Source organism: Cygnus olor, chromosome 10, assembly GCF_009769625.2.
Source record: "Cygnus olor isolate bCygOlo1 chromosome 10, bCygOlo1.pri.v2, whole genome shotgun sequence".
NCBI classification, from domain to species: domain Eukaryota; kingdom Metazoa; phylum Chordata; class Aves; order Anseriformes; family Anatidae; genus Cygnus; species Cygnus olor.
The window spans coordinates 10,177,010-10,190,628 of NC_049178.1; the positions used below are offsets into that span (position 1 = coordinate 10,177,010).

At 63.4% G+C, this 13,619-nt stretch overlaps 3 protein-coding genes across 3 annotated transcripts; 2 read left to right on the plus strand and 1 right to left on the minus strand.

The window, feature by feature from the left end:
• The first annotated feature begins 221 nt into the window (after positions 1 to 221).
• On the plus strand, positions 222 to 5,319 carry HMCES (5-hydroxymethylcytosine binding, ES cell specific). The gene is made up of 6 exons (XM_040568821.1): positions 222 to 497; positions 1,980 to 2,123; positions 2,291 to 2,410; positions 3,105 to 3,265; positions 3,714 to 3,906; positions 4,324 to 5,319. The coding sequence occupies exons 1-6, from the start codon at positions 315 to 317 to the stop codon at positions 4,528 to 4,530; spliced, it is 1,008 nt and encodes a 335-aa protein (XP_040424755.1). The 5' UTR covers positions 222 to 314; the 3' UTR covers positions 4,531 to 5,319.
• Positions 5,320 to 6,614: 1,295 nt separating this feature from the next.
• LOC121075474 (histone H2A type 2-B) lies at positions 6,615 to 9,024 on the plus strand. Its single transcript, XM_040568824.1, has 2 exons — positions 6,615 to 6,663; positions 6,756 to 9,024. The coding sequence occupies exon 2, from the start codon at positions 6,816 to 6,818 to the stop codon at positions 7,194 to 7,196; it is 381 nt and encodes a 126-aa protein (XP_040424758.1). The 5' UTR covers positions 6,615 to 6,663; positions 6,756 to 6,815; the 3' UTR covers positions 7,197 to 9,024.
• Positions 9,025 to 11,791: 2,767 nt separating this feature from the next.
• Positions 11,792 to 13,390, minus strand: LOC121075475 (histone H1.10). Its single transcript, XM_040568825.1, has one exon. The coding sequence runs from the start codon at positions 13,254 to 13,256 to the stop codon at positions 12,588 to 12,590; it is 669 nt and encodes a 222-aa protein (XP_040424759.1). The 5' UTR covers positions 13,257 to 13,390; the 3' UTR covers positions 11,792 to 12,587.
• Positions 13,391 to 13,619: the final 229 nt, after the last annotated feature.

The window sequence follows — 13,619 nt, forward strand, 5'->3', positions numbered from 1 at the left end:
CCAGCTTGTCTGCACCTCCCTTTTCTCCACCAAAACCTCTCCCACCCCTCTCTATCGCCCCTCCCAGCGCCTCTAACCCCTCCGCCGGCTGCAGAGGAGGCGGCACCAGTGCTGCCCCTTTCCCCTGCCCCGTTTCTGTGGTTCCGAGCTGCCGGTAACGCCCGGGGGAGGCTGGCTCCAGGCGGGGCCTCCCTTCGCCTCCTCCCCGGTGGCGGGGCCGGCCCCGGCCGTCCTCGGGGCGGAGCAGGGGGCTGGCCCGGATTTTCCCGGTCCTGGCCGTGGCGTGCCGGGCCGTGCCGTGCCATCTCGGCGGGATGTGCGGCCGCACCGCCTGCTCGCTGGGCGCCGACCTCCTCCGCCGTGCCTGCGCCTACCGGGACCGGCGGGGCAGGCGGCGGCAGCCCGAGTGGGTGCGGGAGGAGCGGTACCGGCCCTCCTACAACAAGGGCCCGCAGTCCAGCGGCCCCGTCCTGCTGTCCCGCAAGCACCTCCAGCAGGTAGCCCCCGGCCGGGAGCCAGGCTTCGCCTTTCTGCGGGGGGGAATGGGGATGGGGGCGCCCGGCCGCATCCTGCCCCTCCTGGGGGTGCGGGGGGTGCTGCGTGCAGCACCGAGTCCCTGCGGCCGGGGGGTGCTGGGGGGTCTGGGTGCTGCTCCCCGGGGTGCTGGGCTGGGTGGTAGCCGCTTGGTTTGCTTCTTGTTCAGCCCGGACGGTTGAACTGGCTAATTGCAGATTTCTCTTCTCGGTAATGTTTACGTGCTCCTAGGGAGGGTGGGGGATCGCTGCCAGCGTGATGTTTTTAGAGCAAGTTTGTGTGTGAGTAACTCGTCTTTGTAGGATTTTGTCCCAACTCTCTGAAGTTGCCCCGTGGGTTTGGTTCTGCTCTGCCGAGACTTGCTTTCATTTCGTAGCGCTGCCGAATGGCCGCATCGCTTCGTAGGGGAGAGCAGAGAAAAAAAACTCTCAGATTCAGGGCTGTAAAATGCCCCCACACCTGTGCTGACCGTTATCCGGCTAATTAAAGCCTCAACAGCCCGTCCCAACAACCTGCGCGGTGAAACTGCTGGTGCATCTCTCTGGGTTTTGCACAGGCGGGTGCCCACCGACCTGCTGCTCTTTGGCGTTCTGCGGAGCAAGGCCAGGGGCACTGGGCTGAAACACCCCTCCTGCCGCTCCTCCTGCCTGGCCAGCGGGGCGGCTGCAGCAACCCCAAACTGTGAATGTGCTAGGTTCATCCAGGGCTTCCTTGGAGAAATCACAAATACTGCTTTTACACCATAAAGCACCCTTTGCACCGTGCTTTCCTGCCTCAGGGGTCCTATGTCTCCTCTGCAGCAGCTGTTGAGCTCCCAGAGCAGAAGGGGGGGCCCTATAAATATATTTATACATATATATGATATATATATATATTATATCCTATATATATATAGCTGTCTTATAAATATAATAATAAAAAATATAATAATAAAATATAAATATAATAACGTAATGCGGGTCCTATAATACTCCTATAAACATCCCGCACCACCCCGTAGCTCTTTGGTGCAGTTGTGCCCCGGGGCTTCTCTCACCCCTGCTGCGCTCCTGTGGGGTGGTGTCCACGGGCAGAAAGCGAGAGCGAGCTGGGGGAGAAGTGAAAGCCACCGAGCCGTTTCCATTGTCCAAACTGAGACAATATGCAAAGAGTGAAAGTGAACCGGGTCAGCAGAAATCACGTTATTAAAATGAAGGTGAGATTTAGGCCCTTTGGTACGCGCTCTTTAAATAGGGAAGTTTAGAGAACCTCAGCGCCGGCCTGATGTTTGTTAAACACAGAAGGGACGGAGTGCTCCTATCGCTGGGCTCTTGCTGCTGCAGAAAACCTGCATTCATTACTCTGGATAGATATGTGGTACATATGAATTCTTAGAGTGAACATCACCAAAAATGTTGTCGTTTGTGGGCAGGCTGACACAAGGCGTTTCTCTATTTGTTTGTAAGGATGCAGACTCCTCTGAGCGGGTCCTCATGGACATGCGGTGGGGCCTGGTTCCCTCCTGGTTCAAAGAGGACGACCCCTCCAAAATGCAGTTTAAAACCTCCAACTGCCGCAGCGACACCATGCTGAGCAAGTTCTCCTACAAGGTGGGTGAGCCGCTGCTCCCCCCGTGCCGTTACCGATCACACGGGGATGGTCCTCCTACGTGCACCCTGCGCTGCACAGGGGGACGGTGGTCGCAGCAGTGCCCGTCCCCCCTCGCAGGCTGCCCGGGGCTGTGGTTTATGTCTCTCTTGTGATTTCTCTCCCCCAGGGCCCTCTCCTCAAGGGCAAGCGCTGCGTGGTGGTGGCGGATGGCTTCTATGAGTGGCAGCAGTGCAGCGGGGGCAAGCAGCCCTACTTCATTTACTTCCCCCAGACCAAGGACGACGTGGTACTGAGCCTCTCTTGGTGCTTGAGCGCTGAGCTCTGCCCCCCTGCTCCCTCTGAGCGGCCTGGGGATATGAATGAGAAGCCCTTATTTACCTGGCGAGGCACACAGGGTGTTGGAGGGGACGAAACTGGGAAGTGCAGATGGGAATTCCCTTTGGAGGGCATTTTGCTGCTGGTCCCCCCGAATTGCGGCAGCCCTGCAGAGATGTGAGCCCTGACTGCTTGGGGACAACCGCCCTGACGCTGAGGTCTCTGTCCCGAGGGGAAGCTCAGCCCTGCCACGGGCTGCCCAGGGCATTTCCAAGCAGGGCTCGGAGCTGCGGAGGGCTTCGTGGGGTCCCGCTCTGCGGGGTCCCTGATTCTGCAGTCCCGTGGCCGTACCCGGTCCCGCGGCGTCCCCCCGTCACGCTGGCTGCTCCCCTATTTGCATGGGCGGGTGATGTGTTTCCCAGGGGACTCGGCCGCGAGTTTCACTGCCTCTTTTCCTTTGGCCGGGCTGGTGGGCGGGATGCAGAGAAGGGGAGGAAGGCTTGAATTTGGGAAGGCGAAGCTCCGATAACTGTCCTGCCCGGGGAGCCCCCGGTTAGTTTGGATCAGGAACGAGATGGCAGGGCAACGACTCGCAGGGCTGCGGTGCTTTGGCTGCCCAGGAGCTGGCGTGGGGTGGAAATGATGGGGCCATGTCTCTCCTCCAGGCCGAGGGGGAAGATGGGGACAAGGAATGGAAGGGCTGGAGGCTGCTCACCATGGCTGGGATTTTCGATTGCTGGGAGCCGCCGGCGGGAGGAGAAGCGCTGTACACCTACACCATCATCACCGTGGACGCCTCAAAGGACCTGAGCTTCATCCACCACAGGCAAGTGAGATGCACGGCAGGGTCAGGGGCTGCCTTTAAACACCCCTCTGCTAACGTGGGCAGGGAGCCCTGCCTCCTCCTGATGCCCTCAGAGCCAAACGTTACAACATTACCAGCTCGTTTCAGGTCACTGCCTCGCGCCCTTTCCATAAATCCCCATCTCAGCACCCTGGCGAGGAACAGTTGGAGTCGAGTTGCTCTCGGGCTGGCCAGGACCTGCTGATCTCCCCCTTTGCCTCTCCACCTGGGCAATGCATGCATGCTCTGCCTCGAGCATCCAACAGATGAATTTTCCCCATGTGGCTTCTGAAAGGCAGCGCCGTGCCATGCTGCCAGCTCCGTGCTTGCTCACGAATCTTGCTTTTGATGCCCTGCTCTGCCGCATCAGCGCTGGTGCTCGGCTGGCCTCGCCAGTGCCGTGACCGCCCGGTCCCCTCCTTGTGCCTAGGATGCCGGCCATCCTGGACGGGGAAGAGGCCATCAGGAAATGGCTGGACTTTGCTGAAGTGCCCACCCAGGAGGCGGTTAAACTCATCCAGCCCACGGAGAACATCGTTTTCCACCCCGTGTCCACCTTTGTCAACAGCGTGCGCAATGACACACCCGAGTGCCTCGCGCCCATCGAGCTGGGAGCCAAGAAGGTGAGCGCTGGGGTGGGCTCGGCCAGGACCTGCTGGGGGGGAGATGGTGTCCGGGGCTGTCCCCGCGCAGGGACGGTGCTGCCAGGCTCCCCAAGGGGCTGCAGCCACCATACGGGGACGTGTTGGATGCTGGAGAGCAGCAGCCCCGAACAGATTCCCTCCCCTCCGCTTCCAGAAATAAACTGTGTCGCCCCATGCCAGGGTCTCTCTGCCAAATGAGGTGAATTCCATGTGAAACGGGGCTTGGAACAAGCTCGTTCACAGCAGCCCCGGGAGCCTCCTGCAGACGTGCTGGCTGCCCTCGCTCCAGCACCTGCATCCCGCTCTGGACCAGCTCTGAGTCGGCTGCTGTGCGCGCATCCTTCCCGGCTCTCGCTGGGCATCTTACTTCTCTCCTGCTGTCTTTTGTCTCTCCAGGAGGTCAAAGCCACCGCGAGCAGCAAAGTGATGCTGGGCTGGTTAAAAAACTCCCAGGAGGCCTCCCCCAAGAAGAAAGAAAATGAATTGCCCAGGTGGACGAGCCAGTTCATCCCCAGCCCTTCGCCCAAGAAAAGCAGCGCGGGTATCCTGCAGCAGTGGCTGGGGAAGGAGGGAGAGCCGGCTGCAAAGAAACGCAAGGCTTAGCGGCAGCTGGGATGGCTGGCCATCCCTTTCTCTCCTGATTTCCCTGAGCAGAACAAAGAATGTTTGTTGGAAGGCTTCGCAGAGTGCTGCTGAGATTCTCCAAGCCTCTCAGGTGTTGATCTGATGTCCTGGGTTGTTGTCTCTGTTCTTTGTGTGTTCTGAAAGGCTACTGTTTGCCTCCTCTCATTTCCTTTTGTTTGTTGTTGTGTTTTTTTGTTTGTTTGTTTTTTGTGTTAAACTCATTCCTCTTTTCAATTTAATTCCATATTGCTTCTGTGCAAACTCCTTTCTAATGCTCCCACCCTCAAAAAGCGCCGGCAGTGCAGAGACACGTGCGATAAGTGCTAAGAGGAAACCCAAGGCCGGGAGGCTCTCCCAGAGGCATCCTGCTCTGTCCAGAGCTGCAGCCGGCATCCATGGGCCTCAGGGAACAGGTTAAAAATTCTCCCTGGAGGAACTGGACTTTGCTTGGGTTTCCCTGCAGAGAGCGGGGTGGGCAAACGTCTCGGTCACGTTGCTTGTACAATCATTTTGTTAATGGGATTGGAAGACTTAGAGAGGATTTTCTTGATCTGTGGATGGATGCACTCTGCCTTGCCCATAAAGGTCACTCGTTAAAGCCCAGATAACCACAGTGCCACCGCAGAGCAGCACGGGGCCGCTGGTTTTGAGGTCAGGGATTTTGTAAACAGAGACAGATGTTGCAGGCCAAAAGCCTTACGTGTTGGGGCCCTTGCTGGAAAGCGGTTCTTAATTTGTGCTGGAATCAATAAAATGGGATTGACTGGTGGATGTGTGCATGTCTGCGCCCCCGTTCCCCACCGCAGCGCCGCTGCCTCCGTTTGCCAGGCACGGCCGTGTTTCCCTGCCAGCTGCCGAGGGGACAGCAGCCAGCAGCAGCTGAGCTGCCAGGGCACGGGCAGGATGCTGCTGCTGAAGAGCTGCTCTTTGCCAGTGAAAAATATTCCCCGGGGACCCGTTTCGGGGCTGCTCTCAATGATCTGTCCCTGGGGAGCAGCAGGGGTGGCCTTAGCAGGGGTCTGTCCGGGACAGGCAGCCAGGGAGCCCACAGGGCTCTCAGGGCCAAGTCTGTACCCGAATCCCTTGCGTGCCTCGGAGGCAGCTGAGCCCAGAAGGTCTCCTGGCTTATGGGAAGCTGGGCTGGGATTAGGATTTCCAGCCAGAAAGCCGGTTGCTGGCTGGCTCCTCGTCGCTCCCACGGTGACTCAAGGCAAGAGTCGCTGCATTGGCAGCTCCTGGCAGAATCAATCAGTCTGTACCGCTGGGGCTGTCACCTCTGTGCCTGCCCTTGGAGGCTTCTCTCCCCGTCCCACAGCTCCCCAAGGGCGAGCAGGTGGCTCAGGCAGCCCCAGAGCAGGCATTTCCAAAGGGCAGGCATTTCCAAAGGTCACCGGCCCATTGCAAATTTAGGCCAGGTTCCCAGGTGCTGTGCAGGCAGGGAGGATGCTCTGAGCACAGGAGGACGCTCACCTTCCCCTGCTCTTGCCCCTGGGAGCCACCAGCAGGAGGACGCCACCTCCCTGCCTCCGTCCCCACACCCGGGGGCACAGTGCTCCCCGGGGAGCTGAGGGTGCAGACAGCTCCCTGCAGGCTGTGAGCACGGGCAGCGCCGTCACCGCCTAAAACCTTCGCTGAGGGCTCAGTGGGGCAGCGTTACGGGGCCTGCGGGCGGGGCTGCTCCAGGGGGACCCAGAAGGGTCAGGCAAAAGGGGCGGCGGGCGAGGAGCAGCCCCACCGGGGCACGCAGCGGCTCCGCACCCCGCCACCCCGCCAGAAGCCCCAGCCTCTCCCCGGGCACAAACCGGCCGGGAGCGCCGGGGGGCTCCGACCCGGCCCCGCCGACCCGGGGGCTCCCCGCGGGCACCGAGCGGCCGCACCCCGCCGGGCGCTGCCCCGAGCGGCCCCGCCGCGGAGCCGGGGCGCGGGGAGCCCTATGCAAATCAGGGATCGGCGCGGCGGCCAATGGGAGCCGCGCCGCTCGCCGCGCCAGCCAATGGGGAGCGGCGGCGGCGGGGCGGGCAGCGATATCCGCGGCGCGGCGGCGGCGGTGCGGGCAGTGCGGCGGCGGGCGGCGGGCGAGGGGCGGAGCGGCGGCGGCGGCGGGCGGCAGCGGTAAGGGCGGCGGGGGGGACGGCGCTGCGCGGTCCGGTACCGCTCCGTACGGCCCGGCCCGGCGCGTTTTAACGGCGTTTGTCTCTCCGCAGGCGCCCGGACCGTCAGTGCGCGGCGCTGCTGGGCGGCTGAGCGGCCGCTGCCTGCCGGCCATGTCGGGCCGCGGCAAGTCCGGCGGCAAGGCGCGGGCCAAGGCCAAGTCGCGCTCGTCGCGGGCCGGGCTGCAGTTCCCCGTGGGCCGCGTGCACCGGCTGCTGCGCAAGGGGAACTACGCGGAGCGGGTGGGCGCCGGGGCGCCGGTGTACCTGGCGGCCGTGCTGGAGTACCTCTCGGCCGAGATCCTGGAGCTGGCGGGCAACGCGGCCCGCGACAACAAGAAGACGCGCATCATCCCGCGGCACCTGCAGCTCGCCATCCGCAACGACGAGGAGCTCAACAAGCTGCTGGGCGGCGTGACCATCGCGCAGGGCGGCGTCCTGCCCAACATCCAGGCCGTGCTGCTGCCCAAGAAGACGCAGAGCTCCAAGAAGTGAGCGCTGTGCGCCCCTCCCCTGCTCCTGGTCCCCCCCGCCTCGCTGCTGCCCGCCCTGCCGTCCCCGTGGGGATGGGCGTCCCCTTCGTGCCCTTCCAGCCCGGCTGGGTGGCCGGCCCTGGCTGCAGACCGCCAGCCCTCCGCTAGCCCCCCCGTCCTGGGCTATGGTGGGGAGCTGGGGGAGCATGGGTGAGGTCTGCTTGTGCCCCCGCCCTACCCCTCTTCCCTCTGGAAGAAGCGTTTTTGGAGGAGATGACAAGAGCATGGCTGTTGGTGGTGTCTGGAGCCGTGTGGTCGGGTCGCTGTGCGGAGCTGCTGCTAGCTGCTGAGGACTGTTTTGGCTGGTGTGGGGATGGACGTGGGTCCCCACAGCTGCCTCTGGCAGCCCTCGGGCTCTGCGGGGCCCCCCCGGCTGGCCCTGCTCACCCCAGTGCAAGGATGGGACTTGCCCCTGCTGCGCACCCCCTTCAACACCATCCCGACTGCACTGCAGTGGAGAGGGCAGGGGGCTGGAAAATGTGAAAGGAGAAGTTTCTCCATCAGCAAGAAGTGACTGTTAGTCTTAGTTCTGTTCATGGTAAAGCTAGTGCGTTGCCTACTGTAAAGAGGCTCTGGTCCTATTTATTTTGAGTTCTCATATTTCGGGGTCCCTCCCTGCCAAGGCACCTTCCTGCAGCTCCCCCAGCTTGGTGGACACCGAGGGCTCTGCGGTGCCGTGGGTTCTGCCGGCGGGGGGGTGCGGTGACAAATCCCCTCGGAGCGTCGCAAGGTCAGGCGCCTGCTGCGGGGAGCGGGAGCTGCCATCTTCTGCCGTGGCTCCCCTCTTCTCCGGGCGCGGAGCAGCTCCTGGCTGCAGAAGCCCTTCGTGTCACTGAGAGCTACCTTGCACCCTGATTGCACTTCTGGAAACGACATGCTGTGTCTCCTTTCTGTTTGTTCAACATGATTTTGGGGTTCTGAGAAATAAAGTGACGATGCTATCTGTTAACTGTAACCCTCCATGGATTAATATTTATTTTTAAAAAAATGCTAGAATTTGTATTAAAGCCCACTCCTAGCTAGTACGGTATTTATTTAATGGCTGTGTGGATAATGTATGAGCATGGGGTCAGGCTGGCTGTCCCGTGACAGCAGGAATAGCTGATGCAGAGACAGCTTTCCTCGCTGCCCGGAGCAGCCTGCTTCTGTGGAGGCCGATTGTCATGTGCATGCAGCAGTGTCTGGGCAATCGGGCTGTTCATAACCTGTTTTTCTCTTTAAGTAAAATGGGCAACTTATATTTCTGTGCTGTAAGTAGCATGTGTTCAACCTATCGACTCCGCTGTTAATCGTGTGGATGAAGTAACTTAGCCTGGCTCTGACTTTATTATTACCTAGAGTAGAAGAACCTGGATGCTTGTCAGCTGGTTTTACGAAGGGGTTTTACGCTCTGTTGTAGGACGTGGAAGCGGTGTGTTCGTTCGTGTTGTGCTCATGGGGGTGCAGATGTGTCCCTCGGTTGTGCTGTGGTCCCCTGGCCTCAGGGTGGGGGGCTCACCTGGCTGCAGCCCCCCTGTTGGAGCACGGACCTGCTGGGGTCCCCCTTCCTTCCGTAAAGGGACCGCTGCCAGCGGTGGGGTGGGGGCGAGGGGCTTCTTCCCACGCAAGGCGCTGCCTGGCGTGGTGGTCACCGTGGCTGCATCCAAGGGTCTTGTTCTCTCCCTCTTGTTTTCTCCAGGGCTGGTGTTCTGTACATCTCGAGAGTGTTTTGTATTTCTTAGAAAACGCGGGACTTGTGATACTGAAAAGAATGGTGCAAACCCGATATCTGATTAAACTGGATCCCTGTCGAATGCTGTTGGACGTGCTGTGTCTGTCACCTCACCAACGCTGCTCGGTCTGGTGCTGGTCTGCAGGAGCAGGCTCTGGTGGCAGCTGGGTGGCTGGGCTTGCTTTTCTCTAAGCGGAAAGGAGCAGGTCAGGCCTAGAACCAGTGCTGCTTGCGCTCTGCTCCTACAACGTCTTTTCCTAGCCTGGGAGCAGGTCAAGCCCTTCTTCAGCTCTTCCACCTGCCCTGGCGGTGGTGTATTGCCCGGTTACTCTGTTGCCAGTGCCTGGAAGCCTGAGGTTCTGGGAGTGAGGAGTGCACCCAGGACCTTCCCTGGGTACTGGAGGTGTTCTCACCACCAGAGGCCCTTGAGGACCCTCGGGGTGACCCAGCAGGCAGAGGGCGGTGGGGCTGGCACGGGCTTGCGGTGGTCAGATGGGAAAAGCTGATGAAAAGCAGATGGGGAGGTTGGAGGCCTGGGGCTAATGGGGCTGATTCTTGCTCCTACACCCCTCTGTTGGACGTGTCCTGGCTTGCCAGAGCTGCTCGGTGCCCTCCCTGCCTGGGTCGGGGCAGGAAGGGCTCCAGGAGGCTCGGCGATGTCAGCATCCAACCCGGACAGCGCTGGGCAAGACCTGAGCTGTGCCATCGAAGTTGTATTTCAGGACCGGAGGTGCTGGGCTGGCTGTTGTAGGGAGATACACCTCCTGCCCTACCAACAGAGTGAAAACCCAAATAATGAAAGGCACGGGTGAGCGACGTGCGGCTGGGGGTGCCCTGGGGAAGGGCAGGGAGCGGGGCTGTGATGGGCGGGATCCGTGTGCGGCACTGCAGCCCTGCGGCCATCTGGGTTTTGGCCAGGCTGGTGGGGTGGTGCCTGCAGCTGTACCTGGGAGCTGGGGTGTGCGTGCGTGGTGCCCTGAGCAGCGAGCTCCAGCTGGGTCGTGAACTTCCTCTGCCAGCCGCACGAGTGAGTGGCAGGGCAAGCCTGACTGCTGCACAGCCGACCAGAGGAAGTCCTGTCTGTCTGGCCAGGCGTTGCTCAAGTGCCGAAGATGTCAGCGTCGTAGAGACCCGAGCGGCGGGAGCACGCGGGCTCTGTGCCACCGTCCTTAGATGGCCGGGACGGCCCTTCGCGCCTGCAGCTCCGGAGATGGGCCCGGTGGCGTTGGGCCTGGTGGCTTCCTGGAGCGGTGCTGCGGGTCCTGGTTCTGCTGAATGCCTCAGAGCGCCGGAGCAGAGCTCGGAAAATGCAAAGGACTTTGTGCAGAGGTCACGCGAGCCTGCGAGGTGGGTGTCAGCCCTTGTCTCCTGGGCGGGGAGGGCTGGGGTCTGCAGGGCCCTTCCACCGCCGCCTCGTGGGCGTGCTGCGGGCGAGGTGGGTGCGGGACAGTGGAAGTGGAGCCGCTGCTCGTCTGCGTGCAGCAGCACCGCCACTGCTCCCTTGTAGCAAGAGGGAAGCGGGGGGGACCCCCCCCCACCAGCACACGCAGCCCCCAGAGCTGAGCCAGCCCGAAGCGTGGCTCTGCTTCCGCCTGAGCCCAGCCAGGTCTCAGAGCTAGCAGCCCCTGAGCCCCCAAAACCTGCAGTGTCATCTCCTGCCTGCAGACAGCTGCAGGTCGCTGCCGGGGCGCGGCAGCTCCCTCACAGTACCAGGCCTGGGGGCAGATGCTGGAGTTTGGTGGGACTTGCATGGGTGGAAGGCCGGTGCCTGGCCTGACCCAGCAGCTGTGCCCTAAATACAGGCCCCGGGGGGGCTGCAGCATCCCGGAGTCAGGGCACTGCTGCTCCTGCTGCTCTTTTCCAGGCCCCGCTGCTGGCTGCTCTTGCTGGGTTTAGCTGATGGACGGGTCTTTGGGGAGTGAAACTTGCTTCCCTCCTGCCTGGGCGCTGAGCACAGCAACAAAGCAGCTCCACAGGCAGCTGCGCCCTGGGCGGGGGGGGCGGGGGCTGCTCCTTTTCCAGCGGCAGGGAGGTGGGCATGGAATGCCGGGGGGGGGGGCTCTCAGGGCGGGGTGCCCGAGGTGCCACCCACCCCCCTGGAAGCCTGGTGGCCCCCTGGGGGCACAGTGAACTGCTGCCCCTCCCCCCCCGTCACCTCCTTGCAGGGCCACCTACAAAGTATGGCGTGACTCCACCTCCCCTCGCTGCCCCTGCAGCGGGATGCACCGGGCCCCTCACCCACCCTGCAACCCCCCTCGGGGGTGCTGGGGTTTGGTGGAGCTGCGGCCCCCCCTGCAGAGCCCGAGCTGCGGGCTCGCCCCTCGCCCTGCGTGCCGGAGGTGGAACGAAACGGCCCAGCTCCCCGGCGGGTGCTTTATGCGACCTCACTGGGGCGAGCTATAAATAGGCGCAGCTGATGGCGAGGGGTGGCTCCGCGGGGTGTGCGATGCGCTGTGCTGCTGGATGCGCTGTGCTGCTGGAGCCGTGCGTGCCTGCGGGTGTGCACGCAGCAGGCGGGCGAAGCTCCTGGGGGGCGAAGCTCCTGGGGGGGGCTCAAAGCAAGGGGGCTCAGAGCGGTGCCCAGGGAGGTGCCCCCGCTACCTTGAGTCTGGCTGCGGGGCAGCCGAGGGCTCCTCCGTGTCATCGCCTGCTGCAGCAGCCCAGGGACTGCTCTCCTCCCGCCTCCATGCCAGGAGACCCCCGCTGCCCCCCCTCCCCCAGCTCTGCTCCTGTGCACGATCCCCGCTGCGGAGCCCCCTCGGCCCCCGCCCTTCCCCTTCCCCACGACAGCTCCATTTATTGTTTTTATTTTTTTTTTTAACAATTTATTTGAAACGACGACAAATGAAAAGAGAAAAAAAAAAAATTAAAAAAAAAAACAACCTCCCAACCCCCGAAAATACGTAACCAAACCCACCCCTAAAACGCTTTAAAAAAAAAAAAAAAGAAAGAAAGAAAAAAAGAACGTAAAGGCCATCGGAGAGGCGGCCTGAACGGCAGCCGCGGGGCCCTGCGCCGGGCCCCCCGGGCTCCCCCGCCCGCCGCCAGGGGCGGGAGGCCGCAGGGGAGCCCCGGCCCTTTAAGAGCGCCAGACGCCGCGGCAGCCAATTGGCGCCCGACGGGCCGTTGCCATGGCGCCGGGGGCCGGGAGCCAATAGGGGGCGCCGTGGCTTTTCGAAATGGCCGCGAGCAGGCACGGTGCGCCCGGCGGGCGGGGCGGGGAGGGGGGCGCGGGCGGCGGGAGCCGGCCCACGTGGCGCGGGGGCGCCGCAGAGCGGCTGCTATGGGAACCGGGCGGGAAGGGGGCCGGGGGGGGGGGGGGGGCACCAGACACCGTCGTCGAGCGGGGAGGGGCACGGCCGAAAACAAAGGGGCGCGATGGGGGGGAAGCCGCGAGGTTGGGGGGCGGGGGGGGGGGGGGGGGGAAGGCGCCGGAGGGTCGGGGACGGGGGGGGGTAAGGGGGGGCTGGGGCAGCCGCAGCCCCGCTCACCGCGCACGGCGGCGGCTGCGGAGCCGAGTCGGCGACACAAAGCGGGTCCCCGGGGGTCTGTCCTCAGAGCAGTCCGTGCCGTGGGGCTCCCAGTCCTGGCGGGGACGGGGGGCCCCTCCGCCCCCCGCCCGGGGCTCCCCGCGCCCCGCTCTCATGCCTTCCTGCTCTTCAGCGCCTTGGGCTTCGCGGACTTCTTCACCTTCTTGCCCCCCGGGGACGCGGCTCCCTTCTTGGCGGCCTTCTTGGCTTTGCCTTTGTCCTTCTTCGCCGCCGCGCTGCTGGTTCCTTTCTTGTGGGATCTCTTCTCGGGCTTCTTGGTCTTGGCCGCGGGCTTCTTCTCCGCTCGCCGGGTCGCGGAGGCCGCCGCCTTCTTGTGGGACTTGTGGGCGCTGCTGCCCGCGCCCCCGTCCCCGCCGCCCTCCAGCTTCTTCCTGTTGAGCTTGAAGGAGCCGTTGGCGCCGGTGCCCTTGACCTGGAGCAGCGTGTCGTTCTGCACCAGCGCCTTGATGGAGTACTTCAGGTAGGTCCTGCCGTTCTGCTGGTCGAACCAGGCCACCTTCTTGGCCTCGTTGTAGATCTTGGCCAGCGAGGAGCCATTGCGCTCGCCCAGCTTGCGGATCGTCTCCACCACCAGCTGGCTGTATTTGCCCGGCTGGTTCTTCTTCTTGTTGTTCTTTTTCTTCTTCGAAGGCGACAGCGAGGAGCCGCCGCCGCCGCCGGCGCTCTTCGCCTTCTTGGAGGCCGCCTTCTTCTCGGCCGCGATCGGCACCTCCTCCGCCTCGGTCAGGGGCAGATCGGCTTCTTCCAGCTCCACCGACATGGTGCCGCGGGGGGGGGCGAGCGGGCGGGCGGGCAGCTGCAAGCGCGGCGTGGCGGAGGCCGGGCGGAGGGGCGCTGCTCTCCGTCTCCGCTCCGCTCCGCGCCGCCGCCGCCGCGCTCTGGCGGGGCTGGCGCCGCCTCCCGCCTTTATATGGGCGCGGCGCGGACCACGTTGAGAACAACAACAGCGCGGTCCGCCGCCAGCCCCGACTTGTGCTTCTTGGGGCCCTTTCGCGGGGCTCCCGCGCCGCCGCCGGGCCCCCCCGCGCCGCGCCGCCCGCCCCGCGCCCCGCGCCCCGCCGCCCCCCCCCCCGCCGCCGCCCCCGCGCCCCCCGCCGCCCCGCCGCCCGCCGCCCCCCGCCGC